This window comes from Procambarus clarkii, chromosome 43, assembly GCF_040958095.1.
Source record: "Procambarus clarkii isolate CNS0578487 chromosome 43, FALCON_Pclarkii_2.0, whole genome shotgun sequence".
NCBI classification, from domain to species: domain Eukaryota; kingdom Metazoa; phylum Arthropoda; class Malacostraca; order Decapoda; family Cambaridae; genus Procambarus; species Procambarus clarkii.
Genome location: NC_091192.1, coordinates 33,764,543 through 33,792,152, shown reverse-complemented (window position 1 = coordinate 33,792,152; position 27,610 = coordinate 33,764,543). Strand labels below are relative to the sequence as shown.

At 43.4% G+C, this 27,610-nt stretch overlaps 2 protein-coding genes across 2 annotated transcripts in view; one reads left to right on the top strand and one right to left on the bottom strand.

Annotated features, from left to right (window-relative positions):
* The window catches only part of LOC138349978 (potassium voltage-gated channel protein Shab-like), a 588,390-nt gene that overhangs the window by 202,002 nt on the left and 358,778 nt on the right, over positions 1-27,610 (top strand). The window lies entirely within an intron of this gene.
* LOC123755946 (potassium voltage-gated channel protein Shab) overlaps positions 1-27,610 on the bottom strand; it is a 173,377-nt gene that overhangs the window by 92,030 nt on the left and 53,737 nt on the right. Inside the window, exon 4 of the mRNA XM_069300223.1 lies at positions 10,682-10,762. Within this exon, the coding sequence (XP_069156324.1) occupies positions 10,682-10,762 (81 nt within the window). The remainder of the gene's footprint in view (positions 1-10,681; positions 10,763-27,610) is intronic.

Genomic DNA, 27,610 nt, shown 5'->3' with positions numbered 1-27,610 from the left:
CTCTACCTCCCTGGCTTGGTCTACCTTCCTAGCTTGGTCTATCATCCTGGCTTGGTCTGCCTCCCTGGCTTGGTCTACCTCCCTGGCTTGGTCTACCTTCCTGGCTTGCTCTACCTCCCTGGCTTGCTCTACCTTCCTGGCTTGATCTACCTCCCTGGCTTGGTCTACCTTCCTGGCTTGGTCTACCTCCCTGGCTTGGTCTACCTCCCTGGCTTGGTCTACCTTCCTGGCTTGGTCTATCTTTCTGGCTTAGCCTATCATCCCGGCTTGGTCTACCTTCCGGGCTTGGCCTACCTTTCTGGCTTGCTCTACCTTCTTGGCTTGGTCTCCCTCCCTGGCTTGGTCTACCTTCCTGGCTTGGTCTATCTTTCTGTCTTAGTCTATCATCCTGGCTTGGTCTACCTTCCTGGCTTGGTCTACCTTCCTGCCTTGGTCTACCTTACTGGCTTGGTCTACCTTCCTGACTTGGTCTACCTTCATGGCTTAGTATATCATCCTGGCTTGGTCTACCTTCCTGGCTTGGTCTACCTTCATGGCTTAGTCTATCATCCTGGCTTGGTCTACCTTACTGGCTTGGTCTGCCTTCCTGGCTTGGTTTATCTCCCTGGCTTGATTTATCATCCTGGCTTGGTCTACTTTCCTGGCTTGGTCTACCTTCCTGGCTTAGTCTACCTTCCTGACTTAGTTTATATTCCTGGCTTGGTCTACCTTCCTGGCTTAGTCTATCTTCCTGGCTTAGTCTACCTTCCTGGCTTAATCTATCTTCATGGGTTAGTCTACCTTCCTGGCTTAGTCTATCATCCTGGCTTGGTCTACCTCCCTGGCTTGGTCTACCTCCCTGGCTTGGTCTACCTTCCTGGCTTGGTCTATCTTCCTGGCTTGGTCTACTTTCCTGGCTTAGTCTACCTTCCTGACTTAGTCTACCTTTCTGGCTTAATCTACCTTCTTGGGTTAGTCTACCTTCCTGGCTTAGTCTATCATCCTGGCTTGTTCTACGTTCCTGGTTTGGTCTATCATCAAGGCTTGGTATACCTCCCTGGCTTGGTCTACCTTCCTGGCTTAGTCTATCATCCTGGCTTGGTCTACCTTCCTGGCTTGGTCTACCTTCCTGGCTTGGTCTATCTTCCTGGCTTAGTCTACCTTCATGGCTTGGTCTACCTTCCTGGTTTAGTCTACCTTCACCGTGTTCTCAACACCTCACGCCCTCTCACCTTCTTCCTGACAATATCATGCATGTGTTTACTCGCGAAGCCTCTACATCTCTCCTTAATAACAGCAGCTTATACTGTCCACCACACAACCGTGGAGATATACATCTAGGAGTCTAATAGTCCGGGCAGCGGTCAGTTGCTTGTGGTATCTTTGCTTATTAAGGCCGTTCGTAGCTGAGAGCTTCTGCCTCACACACGTTGGGTCGGGGGTTCGAGTCCCCTCTAGTGCCCGGGTGAATGATAAAGCAGCTTAATGTGTATTTAATTTTACACGAACTACGAAGCGGTACGAGGCTTCCCAGCACTTCGTTATAACACCATTAATCTTGCAGCCCGTCCTCCAAACAAAGACCCAAAAGTGATTCCATACACCGGCCAAACCCCCTGTTTATGAATGAAAAACGGTTTACATACGACTCACAACTGATTGAGTCATGAATGTGCTTCATTCACTTTGTGAATGAAACACTCACAAAATGCTTCACTGACGAATTTTGTTCGAACCACAACGCTGTAAATGCTTCACCCACGTACTACGAATACAAATAATCGCCAACAGAACCTAAACACCTAACCTAACCTATGCCTATATATGCACAATATGCTAATATATTATAATATTAATTTAGATTTGAGAACATTCTCGTTTTGAATGTGTATTAATTGTTAACATTTATGAATGAGTCTGTGGGGTCGACCGCTGGATGTAATGGACGGGAGTCGAGGACAGGTTGTACAACAAGGGCCACTACAGGTTCCACAAGTCACTACAGGTTCCACAAGTCACTATACAGGTTCCACAAGTCACTATACAGGTTCCACAAGTCACTATTGGTTCCACAAGTCACTATACAGGTTCCACAAGTCACTATACAGGTTCCACAAGTCACTATACAGGTTCCACAAGTCACTATACAGGTTCCACAAGTCACTATTGGTTCCACAAGTCACTATACAGGTTCCACAAGTCACTATACAGGTTCTACAAGTCACTATACAGATTCCACAAGTCACTATACAGGTTCCACAAGTCACTACAGGTTCCACAAGTCACTATACAGGTTCCATAAGTCACTATACAGGTTCCACAAGTCACTATACAGGTTCCACAAGTCACTCTACAGGTTCCACAAGTCACTATACAGGTTCCCCAAGTCACTACAGGTTCCACAAGTCACTACAGGTTCCACAAGTCACTATACAGGTTCCACAAGTCACTATACAGGTTCCACAAGTCACTATACAGGTTCCTCAAGTCACTATACAGGTTCCACAAGTCACTATACAGGTTCCACAAGTCACTATACAGGTTCCTCAAGTCACTATACAGGTTCCACAAGTCACTATACAGGTTCCACAAGTCACTATACAGATTCCACAAGTCACTACACAGGTTCCACAAGTCACTACAGGTTCCACAAGTCACTATACAGGTTCCACAAGTCACTACAGGTTCCACAAGTCACTATACAGGTTCCACAAGTCACTATACAGGTTCCACAAGTCACTATACAGGTTCCACAAGTCACTACACAGGTTCCACAAGTCACTACAGGTTCCACAAGTCACTATACAGATTCCACAAGTCACTACACAGGTTCCACAAGTCACTACAGGTTCCACAAGTCATCTCACAATGGCACAGTGAATCCCAGGTAGGCAAGGCGTAGGGCGCAGCCAAGGTGATGACAATGACCTCTATGGCCTGGGAACATAAGGGCGCTTTACACTCACTCTTACCCTTGTAGACCATCCAACAGCACCAGTGATTACTCAACTACTCAAGTGGCCAAGCTGGGCAACCCATCCTCCGAATTGACTACGTTTTAATACTTAGTTTAATAATTACATTTCCTGACTGATATACATAGTACATAGTTGCACTTATGAGGCTGTTACTGTTACCTCCACATTTATTTTCCACGTTTTCTGTTAAGACACTCAGAATTTTAGGATGAAATGGAGCCAGATTCACGAAAGCACTTACGAACCTGTACATCTTTTCGCAATCTTTGGCGGATTGGTTCTCAATTATTAACCAGTTAATGAGGTCCGAAGCACCAGATAACTGTTTATATCATTAACAAAAGTTGAATGGGAAGTTTTCATGCTTGTAAACTGTTTAATAAATGTAACCAAAGCCGTTAAAGATTGAGGAAAGATGAACAAGTTCGTAAGTGTTTGTGTAAGTACTTCCGTGAATCAAGCCCTAGTCCGATATACACAAGTTTCAAATATCAGGAATTTAATTTTCAGTTTTATTAAACAATAGAGATTAGAGATTTTATACAAAATTTGAAAATATCCTGAGTTACTTTACAATTTATTGAAATATTTTAGTTTTGTTTTATAAAACTATAATATCAATATAGCTATAGGTTAAGTAATAATTGTAATTAAGAAGGAATAAAAATGCTTATCTTCAAAAACTATGACGGTTAGGTGAGGTTGTGGTTTTCTATTCAGCTTTTCAGGTAAACTCAAATATTCACAATATATTTGACTACGGTTTAATACTAAGTGCAAATAAGTACAATTCCTGACTGTTATACATAGTACATATTTGCACTTATGGGGCTGTTACATTTACCTCCCCATTTTTGGAGGACGGGCTGCCGCTTAAAGATAACCATAGGTTATCACCGAGACTAAGGGGTCACATCAAGATGACAGGTTACATTAGAGATATACAGATATCTTGCTTCGCTAGTCGACAAGAGCCAGGTGGAACGGAAATACACCGGATGGAACGGAAATACACCAGGTGGAACGGAAATACACCGGATGGAACGGAAATACACCAGGTGGAACGGAAATACACCAGGTGGAACGGAAATACACCAGGTGGAACGGAAATACACCAGGTGGAACGGAAATACACCAGGTGGAACGGAAATACTCCAGGTGGAAAGGAAATACACCAGGTGGAACGGAAATACACCAGGTGGAACAGAGATACACCAGGTGGAACAGAAATACACCAGGTGGAACAGAAATACACCAGGTGGAACAGAAATACACCAGGTGGAACAGAAATACACCATGTGAATACAGCTGAAGCGTGCCTTGGGACAGGATACATGATACATGGACAGCTGTGCCGCTCTACGCCAAGAGAAGTTGGCAAGGGTACATGGTGAACGTTTTATGTATCACTTCGGACACAGCCAGCATCATGTGTCAGGTGTCTGGCCCAGTGTCACGTGTCACTGGCCCAAACACGATAGTAAATATATTTAAAAACACATAAAACATACAATAGAGAGGACACATAACATGGGGACACAGGATACAGCACACATTGCGGTCTTCAGGATACACGGGGGGGTCCAATTACAACTTAATAATCCAAATTTACATAAACTTGTGTTAATAAATCCTTTGAACTATACTTGTAAACAATATTGCCGTACACGTGGCCTTGTTTATGTAAACAACTATACTTGTAAACAATATTGCCGTACACGTGGCCTTGTTTATGTAAACAACTATACTTGTAAACAATATTGCCGTACACGTGGCCTTGTTTATGTAAACAACTATACTTGTAAACAATATTGCCGTACACGTGGCCTTGTTTATGTAAACAACTCTACTTATAAACAATATTGCCGTACACGTGGCTTTGTTTATGTAAACAACTATACTTGTAAACAATATTGCCGTACACGTGGCTTTGTTTATGTAAACAACTCTACTTGTAAACAATATTGCCGTACACGTGGCTTTGTTTATGTAAACAACAAGCTTCATACATCAGGTTTTATAAGATTGTTGACGAATAACGACTTAGGGTAAAAGAGAAAAAAAAATCACAATTTGCTCTTCGGGTGTAAAATGATAACTGTATTTTGTCTTGAAATACTAGCAATTGTTATAACTTATTAATTATAAATAAAGAGTGGATAAGGAGGGTCTTAAGCCATGGTGAGGAGGTGAGAGGTGACAGGTCAGAGGTCAGAGGTCAGAGGTCAGAGGGGAGGATAAGAGGAGGTTAATGGTTATAATAGGGGCATCTCAGCCGATGTTTCTTCAAGGTACGAGAAGCAGTGTTCCCAGGATAAGGATTCATCAAGTATTTACCCAGCCACCGACGAAACCTCTACATCTTTTCTTCATGATGGCGGCTGTGTTTACATTTACTGAACAGTTATAACGAGCTCCGAAGCACAAAGAGGTTATTTATAATAATAATAACCCCTAGGTTATGAAGTTTCCAAGCTCGTAAATTGTTTAACGCATGTAAACAAAGCCGCTATGAAGAAGAAAAGGTGTACAGGTTTCGTAAGTGGTTTAGTAAAGGCTTGGTCAATTCTGGCCCACATTAGTGGCGATCTCAGAGCAAGTGGAGGCAACGAGGCTGTTCTTAAGGTCCAGCTGGAGGCTGACCAACACTTCTAACCCCGCAGGTGGTGGAGTTAAGGCGCCATGATCAGAGAGCTCTGTCACTGGCTGATTATAGCTACCAGATACACGGAACATTAAGCAAATACGTCCTCCCAGCCTGGCTAGGTAGGCCTGGCTAGGTAGGCCTGGGAGGTAGGCCTGGGAGGTAGGCCTGGGAGGTAGGCCTGGCGGGGTAGGCCTGGGAGGTAGTCCTGGGAGGTAGGCCTGGCTAGGTAGGCCTGGGAGGTAGGCCTGGGAGGTAGGCCTGGATAGGTAGGCCTGGGAGGTAGTCCTGGGAGGTAGGCCTGGGGGAGGTAGGGTTTGCGACATGAAAATCGTCACAACAATTCACGAAGTGAACCAAAGGCTTTTTTTTTCAAGGGTGAGATTAAACTCTTATCTCTGGACTCCACGGGTACCTGCACAACCCACTTGACCATGATGAGCTTACAAGGACCACGTCTAGCAATTCGACGAAACTTATATGGACCTGTGTGGATCTAGAGACGAGAGTTTAATCCCGTGGCATTGCCTCATAGACACTTCATGTTATATACAGTATGTGAGATGTGTGTGTGTGTGTGTGTGTGTGTGTGTGTGTGTGTGTGTGTGTGTGTGTGTGTGTGTGTGTGTGTGTGTGTGTATGTGTGTGTGTGTGTGTGTGTGTGTGTGTGTGTGTGTGTGTGTGTGTGTGTGTGTGTGTGTGTGTGTGTGTGTGTGTGTGTGTGTGTGTGTGTGTGTGTATGTATTTTTACTATTTGTGTCTGCTGGATCAGGCTGTTAGCTCTTGGACCCCGCCTTTCTAACCATCGGTTGTCTAATATAATGACTTCCGAGCTATTTTTCTCTATCGTATCTACTATATGTATTTCACTCTCTCACATCCATACACACACACACACACACACACACACACACACACACACACACACACACACACACACATACACACACATACGCACACACTTTGTAAGACAAAGTTAGAAAAGATTCTGAGATATGCCACCAGACTAGTCCCAGAACTGAAAGGTATGAGCTACGAGGAAAGGCTGAATGAGCTGAACCTCACGTCCCTGGAGGATTGAAGAGTAAGGGGAGACATAATCACCACATACAAAATTCTCAATGGAATTAATAGGGTGGACAAAGTCAAACTATTTCGAACGGTTGGAACGCGAACAAGAAGACACAGGTGGAAACTTAGTACCCTATTGAGCCACAGAGACATTAGAAAGAATTTGTTTCAGTGTCAGAGTAGTTAACAGATGGAATGCATTAGGCAGTGATGTGGTGGAGGCTGACTCCATACACAGTTTCAAGTGTAGATTTGAAAGAGCCCAATAGGCTCAGGAACCTGTACATCAGTTGACTGATTGACACACGTGTTACCGCGGAGATACTATGTAGTATGGAGATGCTATTTCCATTTTGCTTCTGGCGGCAAGGAATGTAGATATTGAATGTAGAATTCAACAATTCTCTTCCTCATAAGAGAGTGAGGAAGGAGGAGACGGAGGAGTGGCTCTTCTACTAAGACAAGACAGGAGGAGTGGCTCTACTGCTGAGACAAGACAGGAGGAGTGGCTCTTCTACTAAGACAAGACAGGAGGAGTGGCTCTTCTACTAAGACAAGACAGGAGGAGTGGCTCTTCTACTAAGACAAGACAGGAGGAGTGGCTCTACTGTTGAGACAAGACAGGAGGAGTGGCTCTTCTACTAAGACAAGACAGGAGGAGTGGCTCTACTGTTGAGACAAGACAGGAGGAGTGGCTCTTCTACTAAGACAAGACAGGAGGAGTGGCTCTTCTACTAAGACAAGACAGGAGGGTGGCAGAGATGGTTGCCGCGGGCTGTGACGGGCATTTAGCAATATTTACCGAGGGTCCGAGGCAGTACTACAATTGGCCGCCCCCCCTCCTTCTTTGGGTAGGAGTAATGTACCCAAAAAAGAGCCAGAAAGCAAAAGGTTGGCATACCGAAGTGGAAATTATGATGAGATGAGAGAATTCCTAATAGAAATACCATGGAAAAAAGAGCTCAGAGAAAAGTGTGTAAAGACATGATAAATTACATCACAAAATCAAAGTGTCTGGAGACAGTAGGCAAGATTATCCCCGCCACAGGGAAAAACAATAGAAAAGCAAAAGAGGAAACCATGATTTAATCGAGCATGTAATAAAGCAAGGCAATTAAATACCTTGGAGTATTTAATAATAAAATACTCTAATAATTAATAGATAAATACTCCATGCATTTAATAATTAAATGCACGGAGGGACTATAGAAATATGCAGAACGCCAGAGAGCAGAGGGAGATGCTAGAGGACCTGGAACGAATACTTCAGTGTGAGAAGAGAAGTAGAGACACGGTATGAGAACGACCGACCCAGAACTGCTCCACAGTCACATCACGAGGATAAGAACAGTGAAAGAACAGGTGATGAAGCTGAGAACGGGTGAGGACAGGTACACAGAGAATGATAAAGAAGTGTGAGAAGAACTCAACAAGATATTCCAGGAGGCCTTCACAATAGAACGAGCAGAGGTCCTTGAACTAAGAGTAGTAGTAGTAGGCATCCATCAGTCTCAGGAGACTATGGAGTTGCGCTCTGGTTGTCGAGCCTACCTAAGAGCGGTAGCATAAACCAAGCAGCTTTGGAAGGGTTCGACCTTACCAGAGATGAAGTTAGGAGGTATCTCTAAGATCTGGACGTGAGAAAGGATGTTGGACCCGACGGAATCTCTCCACAGATATTAAAAGAGTGTGCTGAAGCATTTTGCTTGCCACTCTCCATGGTGTATAATACATCACTGAAAACAGGAGATCTACCAGAAATATGGAAGACTGCTAATGTAGTACCAATATACAAAAAGGGTGACAGACAAGAGACACTGAACTACAGGCCAGTGTCCTTAACTTGTATACCAGGCAATGTGATGGAGAAGATCGTGAGAAAAAATACTAGACATTTATTCTAAACCTGGTAACATATCTGGAGAGAAGGAACTTTGTAACACACCACCAACATGGGTCCAGGGATGGCAAATCTTACCTCACTGGTTTAATAGATTTCTACGACCAAGACAAAATTAGGAAAGAGAAGGGTGGGCAGACTGCATTTTCTTGGACTGTCAGAAAGCTTTTGACACAGTATCCCATAAGAGGCTGGTGCATAAGTTGGAGTAACAGGGAAAGTGCTCGCTAGGAAGCACTTAGGCAATAGGAAGCAAAGGGTTACAGTGAGGGATGAGACCTCAGACAGGCGTGATGTCACCAGCGGAGTCCCACAAGGCTCTGTACTCGGATCTATCTTGTTTCTGATATACGTAAATGATCTTCCAGAGGGTATAGACTCATTCCTCTCCATGTTTGCTGTCGATTTTAAAATTATGAGAAGGAGTAAAACACAGGAGGACATCAAGACACTACAAGATGACCTGGACAAACTGAATGGTCCAACAAATGGCTACTTGAGTTTAATTCATCCAAGTGTAAAGTAAGAACACGGGTGTAGAGAGCAGGAGGCCAGATACAAGGTACCCTTTGGGAGATGAAAACCTTCAAGAATCAGGCAGAGATTTGAGGGTTGATATCACGCCAGACCTGTCCCCTAAAGCCCACATCAAGAGGATACAATCAGTGGTATATGCTACGGTGGCCAACATAAGAACTGCCTTTAGAAACTTATATAAGGAATCCTTTAGAACTTTGAATACTACATATGTCAGACCAATCCTGGAGTATGCAGCTTCAGCGTGGAGTCTATATCTAGTCAAGCATAAGACTACGTTGGAGAAGGTTCAGAGGTATGCCAACAGACTAGTATCTGAGCTGAGGGTATGAGCTACGAAGAGAGACTACGGGAACTAAATCTCATATCGCTGGAAGACAGAAGAGTTAGGGGAGACATGATCACCACATACAGAATTCTCAGAGGAATTGACAAGGTAGATAAAGACAGGTTATTTAACATGGATGGAACTAGCACAAGAAAATAGAGGTGTAAACTGACTACCCAAATGAGCTACTGGTACAGTAGAAAGAACTTTTTCAGTGTCAGAGTAGTTAACAAATGGAATGCATTAGGCAGTGATGTGGTGGAGGCTGACTCCATACACAGTTTCAAGTGTAGATATGATAGAGCCCAGTAGGCTCAGGAACCTGTACACCTGTTGATTGACAGTTGAGAGGCGGGACCAAAGAGCCGAATCTCACACCCCACCCCCCAATCCCTCAGCACAACTAGGTAAGTACACACGCATACGCACTCACGCGCGCGCGCACACACACACACACACACACACAGAGCAGCGAGTGGGGGATCTCGCGGCTGAGTGGACAGCGCTCGGGGGTCGTAGTGCTAATGGCCCGGGTTCGATTCCTGGCGGAGGCAGAAAGAAATGGGCAGAGTTTCTTTCACCCTACTGCCCCTGTTCACCTAGAAGTAAATAGGTACTTGGGAGTTAGACAGCTGTTACTGGCTGCTTCCTATGTGTGTGTGTGTGTGTGTGTGTGTGTGTGTTTAATAGATAAATATATGTAGTAGACATAACAGAGGAAAAATAGATTGGCTAGAAAGGCGGGGTCCAAGAGCTAAATAGCTCGATTTTGCAGACACAAATAGTAAATACGGAGCTCAGAAACTGTTTAATAAATGAAAACATGATTATCATGATTAAACAAAGAAAGATGTACAGGTTTCGTAACGACAGGCAAGAGTGCCGGCCCCCTGGTGTATATCTCTGGGGGAGACAGATACTTTGCTTTATGTTCCGTGCATGCTCCAGGAGACGTTAATATAAGGGGGGAACAGAAATATAAGGAGATTAATGAGAAAATATGGAGGCACTAGAATGGGATCGAACCCGCGTCCCTGGGTTCCCAAGACACACACACACACACACACACACACACACACACACACACACACACACACACACACACACACACACACACACACACACACACACTACCTCAATATTTCCTCATAGATACACCCCCACTCTCGTGACCTGAGAGTGTATAAAGGTACTAAGTGGAAGGCCAGCCAAGGCTACAGTGTTACGTCACCAACCATAGGTACCTTAGTGGAGCAAAAGCAACAATCAAGCTCATTGACCGTGTCTCCCAGAACTAGAAGCTGCCGTTCCCTTCTCTTCGACTCCTAGAAGGTAGAGAAATTAAGACGTCGCTATTACAATGCCCAGAGATGAGGCAAGACAGCGGCGTAATGACCTGGATTAGTGAGGGGGGGGGGAGGGATTAGTGGGGGGGATTAGTGAGGAAGAGGGATTACAAAGTGGTTGCCAAAATCTGTGCTCTAATGGGGGGACTAATATGAGGGATTTAATAGACAAAGGGTGGAAATATTTACAGGAATTGACATTATAAAGAATCCTAACACTAATAGGGATTTACAAGACTAAAAATGGTCGCTGCTGTCATAGAGAGAAATCTGCAAGATAGACAAATCGTCTTAATTATTACGAAGACTTCCAGATAGATAATAGACACACAATATCAGATAGACAAAAAGATCTACTGTAATGGCTGAACACAGAGGACTACAAGACTAGAATATTACAAGGAATCCACATTAATACAAAGGAAAATTGCCAAACAGGAAGAAGACAGACTATTGGTTATATACATCTTAAAACTAACCAGAACTAGTTTAATTACAGACTATAGCTAACAGGAACACCTTAGACCCATTACCAAGATATACAAGGTAAATAGGAAATTTAAAACCTGAAGGAGTTATTAAGATGAACTAAAAAGTTTAGTTATAAGGTCTTAACAAGATGAACAAAGGAGGAACTTTACATATTGGAGCATTAGGAAAGTTAAAAGTTTATATAATGGACAGAATTAGCAAGACAGACAGAGGGGTGGGTTTGAAAATGGACGGGTATAGGAAGGCAGGCCGCGGGCGTCTGTTTCCTTCTGTTTGAAACTCAGCTGACAGAAATATGTAGGGACGACTGACAGGACTATCTAAGGTGACTAATAAGGCTGTAAGACTGACAACTCTATATAGAACGACTGACAATACTGTCTAAGTTGGCTGGCAGAATTCTGCAAGATGACTCACAGAACTCTGTAAGACGACTGACAGAACTCTGTAAGACGACTCACAGAACTCTGTAAGATGACTCACAGAACTCTGTAAGATGACTCACAGAACTCTTTAAGATGACTCACAGAACTCTGTAAGATGACTGACAGAACTCTGTAAGACGACTCACAGAACTCTGTAAGACGACTCACAGAACTCTGTAAGACGACTCACAGAACTCTGCAAGACGGCTGACTGACAGAAGTGAGACAGAAGAACACTAGACACCTACGCCACACTCAGCAACTCTGAGAGTATTCAACTTCATTTTGAACACAAGGTCGAATTCGTCAAAATCTAAGTGATATTAACCTGACGGTTACATATACCTATAATCTAAAGTAAATTACAGAGAATTATATGTACTTTTAGTGAAGAACCAAATCTCATCTATTATCTCAGCGACATAATTTGTTCGACGGTATCAGAGATTTAACATAATTTCTTCAGAGAAATTAAAAAAAATCACCAAATTAATTTGAGGTAATTGTTTTTAGTGGGTACTGGGTATGTTAAGTGTACACTGGACACCAGGGTACTGGGTATGTTAAGTGTACACTGGACACCAGGGTACTGGGTATGTTAAGTGTACACTGGACACCAGGGTACTGGGTATGGTAAGTGTACACTGGACACCAGGGTACTGGGTATGTTAAGTGTACACTGGACACCAGGGTACTGGGTATGGTAAGTGTTCACTGGACACCAGGGTACTGGGTATGGTAAGTGTTCACTGGACACCAGGGTACTGGGTATGGTAAGTGTACACTGGACACCAGGGTACTGGGTATGGTAAGTGTACACTGGACACCTGGATACTGGGTATGTTAAGTGTACACTGGACACCAGGGTACTGGGTATGTTAAGTGTACACTGGACACCAGGGTACTGGGTATGGTAAGTGTACACTGGACACCAGGGTACTGGGTATGGTAAGTGTACACTGGACACCAGGGTACTGGGTATGGTAAGTGTTCACTGGACACCAGGGTACTGGGTATGGTAAGTGTACACTGGACACCAGGGTACTGGGTATGGTAAGTGTTCACTGGACACCAGGGTACTGGGTATGTTAAGTGTACACTGGACACCAGGGTACTGGGTATGGTAAGTGTTCACTGGACACCAGGGTACTGGGTATGGTAAGTGTTCACTGGACACCAGGGTACTGGGTATGGTAAGTGTACACTGGACACCAGGGTACTGGGTATGGTAAGTGTACACTGGACACCAGGGTACTGGGTATGGTAAGTGTACACTGGACACCAGGGTACTGGGTATGGTAAGTGTACACTGGACACCAGGGTACTGGGTATGGTAAGTGTACACTGGACACCAGGGTACTGGGTATGGTAAGTGTACACTGGACACCAGGGTACTGGGTATGGTAAGTGTACACTGGACACCAGGGTACTGGGTATGGTAAGTGTACACTGGACACCAGGGTACTGGGTATGGTAAGTGTACACTGGACACCAGGGTACTGGGTATGGTAAGTGTTCACTGGACACCAGGGTACTGGGTATGGTAAGTGTACACTGGACACCAGGGTACTGGGTATGGTAAGTGTACACTGGACACCAGGGTACTGGGTATGGTAAGTGTACACTGGACACCAGGGTACTGGGTATGGTAAGTGTACACTGGACACCAGGGTACTGGGTATGGTAAGTGTACACTGGACACCAGGGTACTGGGTATGGTAAGTGTACACTGGACACCTGGATACTGGGTATGGTAAGTGTTCACTGGACACCTGGATACTGGGTATGGTAAGTGTACACTGGACACCAGGGTACTGGGTATGGTAAGTGTTCACTGGACACCAGGGTACTGGGTATGGTAAGTGTACACTGGACACCAGGGTACTGGGTATGGTAAGTGTACACTGGACACCAGGGTACTGGGTATGTTAAGTGTACACTGGACACCAGGGTACTGGGTATGGTAAGTGTACACTGGACACCAGGGTACTGGGTATGTTAAGTGTACACTGGACACCAGGGTACTGGGTATGGTAAGTGTACACTGGACACCAGGGTACTGGGTATGGTAAGTGTACACTGGACACCAGGGTACTGGGTATGGTAAGTGTTCACTGGACACCAGGGTACTGGGTATGGTAAGTGTACACTGGACACCAGGGTACTGGGTATGGTAAGTGTACACTGGACACCTGGATACTGGGTATGGTAAGTGTTCACTGGACACCAGGGTACTGGGTATGGTAAGTGTTCACTGGACACCAGGGTACTGGGTATGGTAAGTGTACACTGGACACCAGGGTACTGGGTATGTTAAGTGTACACTGGACACCAGGGTACTGGGTATGGTAAGTGTTCACTGGACACCAGGGTACTGGGTATGGCAAGTGTTACACTAGACACCAGGGTATGACGTCACACAGGAAAGTAAACACAGACACGTGGCTAACTCCAGAGTATGACGTCACACAGAAAAGTAAACACAGGCACGTGGCTAACACCAGAGTATGACGTCACAGAAGAACATAAACACTAGCACGTGGCTCCAACACACACAAAGACCGCGTGAAACATCAATATGTCAAACGTAAACAAACAAGTGTGGTATAGCACTATTTGCACAAGAGAGAGAAGCGTACTACACAAACTGGCATCTACAGGAGCTACAACACGACTACAACAAGGCTACAACAAGGCTACAACAAGCAACAACACGACTACAACAAGGCTACAACAAGGCTACAGCACGACTACAACAAGGCTACAACAAGCAACAACACGACTACAATTAGGCTACAACAAGCAACAACACGACTACAACAAGGCTACAACAAGCAACAACACGACTACAACAAGACTACAACAAGCTACAACACGACTACAACAAGGCTACAACAAGCAACAACATGACTACAATAAGGCTACAACATAGATCACGGCTTGTTGCAAATTCAAGCACTGGGGAAGGTTAGTGTGTGTGTGTGAGTGTGTGTGTGTGTGTGTGTGTGTGTGTGTGTGTGTGTGTGTGTGTGTGTGTGTGTGTGTGTGTGTGTGTGTGTGTGTGTGTGTGTGTGTGTGTGTAATTACCTAAGTGTAGTTACAGGATGAGAGCTACGCTCGTGGTGTCCCGTCTTCCCAGCACTCTTTGTCATATAACGCTTTGAAACTACTGACGGTCTTGGCCTCCACCACCTTCTCACCTAACTTGTTCCAACCGTCTACCACTCTGTTTGCGAAAGTGAATTTTCTTATATTTCTTCGGCATCTGTGTTTAGCTAGTTTATATCTATGACCTCTTGTTCTTAAAGTTCCAGGTCTCAGGAAATCTTCCCTATCTATTTTATCAATTCCTGTTACTATTTTGTATGTGGTGATCATATCACCTCTTTTTCTTCTGTCTTCTAGTTTTGGCATATTTAATGCCTCTAACCTCTCCTCGTAGCTCTTGCCCTTCAGTTCTGGGAGTCACTTAGTAGCATGTCTTTGCACCTTTTCCAGTTTGTTGATGTGCTTCTTAAGATATGGGCACCACACAACCGCTGCATATTCTAGCTTTGGCCTAACAAAAGTCGTGAACAATTTCTTTAGTATTTCGCCATCCATGTATTTAAAAGCAATTCTGAAGTTAAAAAGCGTGGCATAGGCTCCTCGCACAATATTCATTATGTGGTCCTCAGGTGATAGTTTTCTATCTAGAACCACCCCTAGATCTCTTTCTTTATCAGAATTCTTTAAAGATTTCTCACATAACATATAGGTTGTGTGGGGTCTATGTTCTCCTATTCCACATTCCATAACATGGCATTTATTAACATTAAATTCCATTTGCCAAGTGGTGCTCCATATACTAATTTTGTCCAGGTCATCTTGAAGGGCATGACAATCATCTAAGTTTCTTATTCTTCCTATTATCTTAGCAGCATCACCAAACATGTTCATATAATTCTGTATACCAACTGGTAGATCATTTATGTAGACAATAAACATCACTGGTGCAAGAACTGAACCCTGTGGTACTCCACTTGTGACATTTCTCCAGTCCGATACATTGCCTCTGATTACTGCCCTCATTTTTCTATCAGTCAGAAAATTTTTCATCCATGTTAGAAGCTTACCTGTCACCCCTCCAATATTTTCCAGTTTCCAGAACAACCTCTTATGTGGAACTCTGTCGAAAGCCTTTTTTAGGTCCAGATAGATGCAGTCAACCCAACCATCTCTTTCCTGTAAAATCTCTGTTGCTCGATCATAGAAACTGAGTAAATTCGATACACAGGATCTTCCAGATCGAAAACCATACTGTCTGTCTGATATTATATCATTTCTCTCCAGGTGTTCTACCCATTTAGTTTTAATTATTTTTTCCAATATTTTGACTATTACACTTGTCAATGATACCGGTCTATAATTAAGGGGGTCTTCCCTGCTTCCACATTTGTAGATTGGAACTATGTTAGCCTTTTTTCCACACATCAGCAACAACTCCTGTAAACAGGGATGCCTGAAATATCAGTTGAAGTGGAATGCTGAGCTCAGGTGCACATTCTCTCAGAACCCATGGTGAAACTCCATCTGGACTAACTGCTTTTGGTGTGTGTCTGTGTGTGTGTGTGTGTGTGTGTGTGTGTGTGTGTGTGTGTGTGTGTGTGTGTGTGTGTGTGTGTGTGTGTGTGTGTGTGTGTGTGTGTGTGTGTTTAGGGAGGGGGAGAGGAGGGAAGTAATCGTCAGAGGGACAGTACTAGTGTGAGGGAAGTAAGAATATAAGAAGAAACACTAAAGTATCAGGGGACTACCAGTATGGACAGTACTATAGTATCAGGGGACTACCAGTATGGACAGTACTAAAGTATCAGGGGACTACCAGTATGGACAGTACTATAGTATCAGGGGACTACCAGTATGGACAGTACTATAGTATCAGGGGACTACCAGTATGGACAGTACTATAGTATCAGGGTACTACCAGTATGGACAGTACTATAGTATCAGGGGACTACCAGTATGGACAGTACTAAAGTATCAGGGGACTACCAGTATGGACAGTACTAAAGTATCAGGGGACTACCAGTATGGACAGTACTATAGTATCAGGGTACTACCAGTATGGACAGTACTATAGTATCAGGGGACTACCAGTATGGACAGTACTATAGTATCAGGGGACTACTAGTATGGACAGTACTATAGTATCAGGGGACTACTAGTATGGACAGTACTATAGTATCAGGGGACTACCAGTATGGACAGTACTATAGTATCAGGGTACTACCAGTATGGACAGTACTATAGTATCAGGGGACTACTAGTATGGACAGTACTATAGTATCAGGGGACTACCAGTATGGACAGTACTATAGTATCAGGGTACTACCAGTATGGACAGTACTATAGTATCAGGGGACTACCAGTATGGACAGTACTATAGTATCAGGGGACTACTAGTATGGACAGTACTATAGTATCAGGGGACTACTAGTATGGACAGTACTATAGTATCAGGGGACTACTAGTATGGACAGTACTATAGTATCAGGGGACTACCAGTATGGACAGTACTAAAGTATCAGGGGACTACCAGTATGGACAGTACTAAAGTATCAGGGGACTACCAGTATGGACAGTACTATAGTATCAGGGGACTACCAGTATGGACAGTACTATAGTATCAGGGGACTACTAGTATGGACAGTACTATAGTATCAGGGGACTACTAGTATGGACAGTACTATAGTATCAGGGGACTACTAGTATGGACAGTACTATAGTATCAGGGTACTACCAGTATGGACAGTACTAAAGTATCAGGGGACTACCAGTATGGACAGTACTATAGTATCAGGGGACTACCAGTATGGACAGTACTATAGTATCAGGGGACTACCAGTATGGACAGTACTATAGTATCAGGGGACTACTAGTATGGACAGTACTATAGTATCAGGGGACTACTAGTATGGACAGTACTATAGTATCAGGGTACTACCAGTATGGACAGTACTAAAGTATCAGGGGACTACCAGTATGGACAGTACTATAGTATCAGGGGACTACCAGTATGGACAGTACTATAGTATCAGGGGACTACCAGTATGGACAGTACTATAGTATCAGGGGACTACTAGTATGGACAGTACTATAGTATCAGGGGACTACTAGTATGGACAGTACTATAGTATCAGGGTACTACCAGTATGGACAGTACTATAGTATCAGGGGACTACTAGTATGGACAGTACTATAGTATCAGGGGACTACTAGTATGGACAGTACTATAGTATCAGGGGACTACCAGTATGGACAGTACTATAGTATCAGGGGACTACCAGTATGGACAGTACTATAGTATCAGGGGACTACCAGTATGGACAGTACTATAGTATCAGGGGACTACCTAGTATGGACAGTACTATAGTATCAGGGGACTACCAGTATGGACAGTACTATAGTATCAGGGGACTACCAGTATGGACAGTACTATAGTATCAGGGGACTACTAGTATGGACAGTACTATAGTATCAGGGGACTACCAGTATGGACAGTACTATAGTATCAGGGGACTACCAGTATGGACAGTACTATAGTATCAGGGGACTACTAGTATGGACAGTACTATAGTATCAGGGGACTACCAGTATGGACAGTACTATAGTATCAGGGGACTACCAGTATGGACAGTACTATAGTATCAGGGGACTACCAGTATGGACAGTACTATAGTATCAGGGGACTACCTAGTATGGACAGTACTATAGTATCAGGGGACTACTAGTATGGACAGTACTATAGTATCAGGGGACTACCAGTATGGACAGTACTATAGTATCAGGGGACTACCAGTATGGACAGTACTATAGTATCAGGGGACTACTAGTATGGACAGTACTATAGTATCAGGGGACTACCAGTATGGACAGTACTATAGTATCAGGGGACTACCAGTATGGACAGTACTATAGTATCAGGGGACTACCAGTATGGACAGTACTATAGTATCAGGGGACTACAGTATGGACAGTACTATAGTATCAGGGGACTACCAGTATGGACAGTACTATAGTATCAGGGGACTACTAGTATGGACAGTACTATAGTATCAGGGGACTACCAGTATGGACAGTACTATAGTATCAGGGGACTACCAGTATGGACAGTACTATAGTATCAGGGGACTACTAGTATGGACAGTACTATAGTATCAGGGGACTACAGTATGGACAGTACTATAGTATCAGGGACTACAGTATGGACAGTACTATAGTATCAGGGGACTACCAGTATGGACAGTACTATAGTATCAGGGGACTACAGTATGGACAGTACTATAGTATCAGGGGACTACCAGTATGGACAGTACTATAGTATCAGGGGACTACCAGTATGGACAGTACTATAGTATCAGGGGACTACCAGTATGGACAGTACTATAGTATCAGGGGACTACCAGTATGGACAGTACTATAGTATCAGGGGACTACCAGTATGGACAGTACTATAGTATCAGGGGACTACCAGTATGGACAGTACTATAGTATCAGGGGACTACCAGTATGGACAGTACTATAGTATCAGGGGACTACAGTATGGACAGTACTATAGTATCAGGGGACTACTAGTATGGACAGTACTATAGTATCAGGGGACTACTAGTATGGACAGTACTATAGTATCAGGGGACTACTAGTATGGACAGTACTATAGTATCAGGGGACTACCAGTATGGACAGTACTATAGTATCAGGGGACTACCAGTATGGACAGTACTATAGTATCAGGGGACTACCAGTATGGACAGTACTATAGTATCAGGGGACTACCAGTATGGACAGTACTATAGTATCAGGGGACTACAGTATGGACAGTACTATAGTATCAGGGGACTACTAGTATGGACAGTACTATAGTATCAGGGGACTACCAGTATGGACAGTACTATAGTATCAGGGGACTACCAGTATGGACAGTACTATAGTATCAGGGGACTACCAGTATGGACAGTACTATAGTATCAGGGGACTACCAGTATGGACAGTACTATAGTATCAGGGGACTACCAGTATGGACAGTACTATAGTATCAGGGGACTACCAGTATGGACAGTACTATAGTATCAGGGGACTACCAGTATGGACAGTACTATAGTATCAGGGGACTACCAGTATGGACAGTACTATAGTATCAGGGGACTACCAGTATGGACAGTACTATAGTATCAGGGGACTACAGTATGGACAGTACTATAGTATCAGGGGACTACCAGTATGGACAGTACTATAGTATCAGGGGACTACCAGTATGGACAGTACTATAGTATCAGGGGACTACCAGTATGGACAGTACTATAGTATCAGGGGACTACCAGTATGGACAGTACTATAGTATCAGGGGACTACCAGTATGGACAGTACTATAGTATCAGGGGACTACCAGTATGGACAGTACTATAGTATCAGGGGACTACCAGTATGGACAGTACTATAGTATCAGGGGACTACCAGTATGGACAGTACTATAGTATCAGGGGACTACCAGTATGGACAGTACTATAAGTATCAGGGGACTACCAGTATGGACAGTACTATAGTATCAGGGGACTACCAGTATGGACAGTACTATAGTATCAGGGGACTACCAGTATGGACAGTACTATAGTATCAGGGGACTACCAGTATGGACAGTACTATAGTATCAGGGTGACTACCAGTATGGACAGTACTATAGTATCAGGGGACTACCAGTATGGACAGTACTATAGTATCAGGGGACTACCAGTATGGACAGTACTATAGTATCAGGGACTACCAGTATGGACAGTACTATAGTATCAGGGGACTACCAGTATGGACAGTACTATAGTATCAGGGGACTACCAGTATGGACAGTACTATAGTATCAAGGGGACTACCAGTATGGACAGTACTATAGTATCAGGGGACTACCAGTATGGACAGTACTATAGTATCAGGGGACTACTAGTATGGACAGTACTATAGTATCAGGGTACTACCAGTATGGACAGTACTATAGTATCAGGGACTACCAGTATGGACAGTACTATAGTATCAGGGGACTACCTAGTATGGACAGTACTAATAGTAATCAGGGGACTACTAGTATGGACAGTACTATAGTATCAGGGGTACTACCAGTATGGACAGTACTATAAGTATCAGGGGACTACTAGTATGGACAGCTAAAGTATCAGGGGACTACTAGTTATGACAGTACTAAGTATCAGGGGACTACTAGTATGGACAGTACTATAGTATCAGGGGACTACCCAGTATGGACAGTACTATAGTATCAGGGGACTACCAGTATGGACAGTACTAATAGTATCAGGTGGACTACTAGTATGGACAGTACTATAGTATCAGGGGACCTACCAGTATGGACAGTACTATAGTATCAGGGGACTACCAGTATGGACAGTACTATAGTATCAGGGGACTACCAGTATGGACAGTACTATAGTATCAGGGGACTACCAGTATGGACAGTACTATAGTATCAGGGGACTACCAGTATGGACAGTACTATAGTATCAGGGGACTACCAGTATGGACAGTACTATAGTATCAGGGGACTACCAGTATGGACAGTACTAATAGTATCAGGGGACTACCAGTATGGACAGTACTATAGTATCAGGGGACTACCTAGTATGGACAGTACTATAGTATCAGGGGACTACTAGTATGGACAGTACTATAGTATCAGGGGACTACCAGTATGGACAGTACTATAGTATCAGGGGACTACCAGTATGGACAGTACTAATAGTATCAGGGGACTACCAGTATGGACAGTACTAATAGTATCAGGGGACTACCAGTATGGGACAGTACTAAAGTATCAGGGGACTACCAGTATGGACAGTACTATAGTATCAGGGGACTACCAGTATGGACAGTACTATAGTATCAGGGGACTACCAGTATGGGACAGTACTATAGTATCAGGGGACTACCAGTATGGACAGTACTATAGTATCAGGGGACTACCAGTATGGACAGTACTATAGTATCAGGGGACTACCTAGTATGGACAGTACTAATAGTATCAGGGGACTACCAGTATGGACAGTACTATAGTATCAGGGGGACTACCAGTATGGACAGTACAATAGTATCAGGGGACTACCAGTATGGACAGTACTATAGTATCAGGGGACTACCAGTATGGACAGTACAATAGTATCAGGGGACTACCAGTATGGACAGTACTAAAGTATCAGGGGACTACCAGTATGGACAGTACTATAGTATCAGGGGACTACCAGTATGGACAGTACTATAGTATCAGGGGACTACCAGTATGGACAGTACTATAGTATCAGGGGACTACCAGTATGGACAGTACAATAGTATCAGGGGACTACCAGTATGGACAGTACTAAAGTATCAGGGGACTACCAGTATGGACAGTACTATAGTATCAGGGTACTACCAGTATGGACAGTACAATAGTATCAGGGGACTACCAGTATGGACAGTACTATAGTATCAGGGGACTACCAGTATGGACAGTACATAGTATCAGGGGGACTACCAGTATGGACAGTACTATAGTATCAGGGGACTACCAGTATGGACAGTACTATAGTATCAGGGGACTACCTAGTATGGACAGTACTATAGTATCAGGGGACTACCAGTATGGACAGTACTATAGTATCAGGGGACTACCAGTATGGACAGTACAATAGTATCAGGGGACTACCAGTATGGACAGTACTATAGTATCAGGGGACTACCAGTATGGACAGTACAATAGTATCAGGGGACTACCAGTATGGACAGTACTAAAGTATCAGGGGACTACCAGTATGGACAGTACTAAAGTATCAGGGGACTACTAGTATGGACAGTACTATAGTATCAGGGGACTACTAGTATGGACAGTACTAAAGTATCAGGGGACTACTAGTATGGACAGTACTATAGTATCAGGGGACTACCAGTATGGACAGTACAATAGTATCAGGGGACTACCTGTATGGACAGTACAATAGTATCAGGGGACTACCAGTATGGACAGTACTATAGTATCAGGGGACTACCAGTATGGACAGTACAATAGTATCAGGGACTACCAGTATGGACAGTACATAAGTATCAGGGGGACTACCAGTATGGACAGTACTATAGTATCAGGGGACTACCAGTATGGACAGTACTAATAGTATCAGGGGACTACTAGTATGGACAGTACTATAGTATCAGGGGGACTACCAGTATGGACAGTACTATAGTATCAGGGTACTACCAGTATGGACAGTACAATAGTATCAGGGGGACTACCAGTATGGACAGTACTATAGTATCAGGGGTACTACCAGTATGGACAGTACAATAGTATCAGGGGACTACTAGTATGGACAGTACTATAGTATCAGGGGGACTACCAGTATGGACAGTACTATAGTATCAGGGGACTACCAGTATGGACAGTACAATAGTATCAGGGGACTACTAGTATGGACAGTACTATAGTATCAGGGGACTACTAGTATGGACAGTACTATAGTATCAGGGGACTACCAGTATGGACAGTACTATAGTATCAGGGGACTACCAGTATGGACAGTACTATAGTATCAGGGGACTACCAGTATGGACAGTACTATAGTATCAGGGGACTACCAGTATGGACAGTACTATAGTATCAGGGGGACTACCAGTATGGACAGTACTATAGTATCAGGGGACTACCAGTATGGACAGTACAATAGTATCAGGGGACTACCAGTATGGACAGTACTATAGTATCAGGGGACTACCAGTATGGACAGTACTATAGTATCAGGGGACTACCAGTATGGACAGTACAATAGTATCAGGGGACTACCAGTATGGACAGTACTATAGTATCAGGGGACTACCAGTATGGACAGTACTATAGTATCAGGGGACTACCAGTATGGACAGTACAATAGTATCAGGGGACTACCAGTATGGACAGTACTAATAGTATCAGGGGGACTACCAGTATGGACAGTACTATAGTATCAGGGGACTACCAGTATGGACAGTACTATAGTATCAGGGGACTACCAGTATGGACAGTACTATAGTATCAGGGGACTACCAGTATGGACAGTACTATAGTATCAGGGGACTACCAGTATGGACAGTACTATAGTATCAGGGGACTACCAGTATGGACAGTACTATAGTATCAGGGGACTACCAGTATGGACAGTACTATAGTATCAGGGGACTACCAGTATGGACAGTACTATAGTATCAGGGGACTACCAGTATGGACAGTACTATAGTATCAGGGGACTACCAGTATGGACAGTACAATAGTATCAGGGGACTACCAGTATGGACAGTACAATAGTATCAGGGGGACTACCAGTATGGACAGTACTATAGTATCAGGGGACTACCAGTATGGACAGTACTATAGTATCAGGGGACTACCAGTATGGACAGTACTATAGTATCAGGGGACTACCAGTATGGACAGTACTATAGTATCAGGGGACTACCAGTATGGACAGTACTATAGTATCAGGGGACTACCAGTATGGACAGTACTATAGTATCAGGGGACTACCAGTATGGACAGTACTATAGTATCAGGGGGACTACCAGTATGGACAGTACTATAGTATCAGGGGACTACCAGTATGGACAGTACTATAGTATCAGGGGACTACCAGTATGGACAGTACTATAGTATCAGGGTACTACCAGTATGGACAGTACTATAGTATCAGGGGACTACCAGTATGGACAGTACTATAGTATCAGGGGACTACCAGTATGGACAGTACTATAGTATCAGGGGACTACCAGTATGGACAGTACTATAGTATCAGGGTACTACCAGTATGGACAGTACTATAGTATCAGGGGACTACCAGTATGGACAGTACTATAGTATCAGGGTACTACCAGTATGGACAGTACTATAGTATCAGGGGACTACCAGTATGGACAGTACTATAGTATCAGGGGACTACCAGTATGGACAGTACTATAGTATCAGGGGACTACCAGTATGGACAGTACTATAGTATCAGGGGACTACCAGTATGGACAGTACTATAGTATCAGGGGACTACCAGTATGGACAGTACTATAGTATCAGGGTACTACCAGTATGGACAGTACTATAGTATCAGGGGACTACCAGTATGGACAGTACTATAGTATCAGGGTACTACCAGTATGGACAGTACTATAGTATCAGGGGACTACCAGTATGGACAGTACTATAGTATCAGGGGACTACCAGTATGGACAGTACTATAGTATCAGGGGACTACCAGTATGGACAGTACTATAGTATCAGGGGACTACCAGTATGGACAGTACTATAGTATCAGGGGACTACCAGTATGGACAGTACTATAGTATCAGGGGACTACCAGTATGGACAGTACTATAGTATCAGGGGACTACCAGTATGGACAGTACTATAGTATCAGGGGACTACCAGTATGGACAGTACTATAGTATCAGGGGACTACCAGTATGGACAGTACTATAGTATCAGGGGACTACCAGTATGGACAGTACTATAGTATCAGGGGACTACCAGTATGGACAGTAGACCGGAAGTACTCAAATAAATGAGAAGCACAAGTATTGGAAATATAAATATAGTGTCGGGTGGACTATAATTATAGGAGCTAGCACTATAGTGTCAGAAGACTCTAATTATAGAAGATAATACTATTGTGTCACTATACTGTAGTTTTAGGAGCGAGTACTATGTATAGTGTCGGGACGGGTAATTATAGTAGTAATGTGTACTATAGTGCAGGGGGGACTGAAATTTTAATTGTGAGTACTATAATGTTGGGACTGTTATTATGGGGGCACTGTAAGGTGAGGGGGGCTGGACGTACGGGACCCGGAGCGTCCTGGGACTTAACGTGGGACTTAACGCGGGACTTTAGCAGTATCAGAAGGTGAGAAGTACCCCCAGTAGTATCCTATAGTATCAAGGGGGGGGGGGAGAAGTACTGAATTCACCTACTATATTCATAAAGGATTGAAGTATATAGGACTATACCATAGTATCAGGGGCTGGGAGTCTATACTGTATTCAGGAATCAAGTACTAGGGGACAGTACTAGGGGACAGTACTGGGGATGGTACTGGGGACAGTACTGGGGACAGTACTCCACTTTCTCTACTGGAATTGACACCCAATTTTGCTGACTGTATTTCGTCCTGAACAACTATGCCCAAATGAATTTAAGATAATACCTCCACTAGCTGTCAGCTCACCCTTTATAATATCTATCATTAAGTGCAAACAATATCAGTGAGTAGCCCCCCCCCCACCATGGTCAGGTGAGGCATAGTCCTAATGTCTCGATTGTCAATAAATTTAAATATGGTATAAAAGAATGAAGGTAAATTGGTTAAAGTTGAATACTTCTTAGTAAAGACATTTTACGAATTTTTATTTTTAAATCCATGATCTTGCAAGATGTATACGAATGACATTTGCACTTTATCGATTCTATGAAGAAATGTAATAGCAAATGAACACTTAAATGGCTTCAAGCGCCTTAGGCTATATAATCCATTTAAATGCTTTTAACAACTTTCCGTCAAGTGCAGCGTGTTGTAGTACCCATAAATAGCAGTGTAGACCAGGGGGTTAAAATATACTGTAATCCAGTGTCAAGCTTATGGAGGTGTGTTTCAGCTCTGAACCACGACACAGCCTTCAACACCGTCTCTTGTCATCTCAGTGGTGACTTTCACAACCCTGGGGCCAGATTCACGAAGCAGTTTCACAAGTACTTACGAACGTGTAAGTAAGTACTTGTGACAGTTCATTTATTAAACAGTTTACAAGCATAAAAAGTTCCCAATCGACTGTTGTTATTGTTATACACAGCCTCCTGGTGCTTCGGAGCTCATTAACTTTTTAATAATTGTAAACAAAGCCGCCAAAAGAAAAGATGGACAGGTACGTAAGTGCTTGCGTAAGTGCTTCGTGACTCTGGTCCGAGGTGTACACTACTGCCGTGCTCATGCAGCACAGTCACTCCCTGATGACCGTGACGACTGGTGCTCACCTGTCTTCTCCTGACACAGTTTTCTTCACTCAATACAAAACTTTCTTCAGCCTCAGCACACCAGCTTTGAATGGTCCAGTTTTCTGAACATTAGAATTAAATTCATCTTTAATATTATTACGCCAAGATGATCTGGATATTCTTATCCAGTTACGCCCTTTCCCTCGCGTCCTATCCAAGTGTGGTGGATTATATATGTATAACTCATATGTTTAGGATTTCATTATCTTCATTGTTTTAAATTTAAATTGTTTTAAATGGAGCTCTGTGTTGATTTTGTGTTTGAGACAATATGGCTAACTTTCTGATATATATATATATATATATATATATATATATATATATATATATATATATATATATATATATATATATATATGTATATATATATATATATATATATATATATATATATATATATATATATATATATATATATATATATATATATATATATATATATATGACAGTGTGACACCAGGGTGAAGGGTGCTACCGGGTGGTAATGAGAGTATAACAGATATATCCGGTCCCTAGTTTTCATATTATTACGCTGTAAACGCTTTTTATTTCATATTATTATGCTGTACGCTTTCATACTGTAAATATATCCGGCTTGTGGCGTTACCAGTGGTGAGCAGACAGCACTTACAGTCACACGGTACAGATAGAGGAGACATCAAGCACATACGCAACCGCTTACGAAACCTGTACATCTTTCGAACAAGCATGCTGGCTTTGTGTACACTATCAGTGCAAGAGCGCCCGGGCGCTATGGGGTTGTTTACGACAATAATAACCTTGCGTTGTGAAGTTTAGAAGCTCGTAAAGTGTAAATGTAAACAAAGCCGCCATGA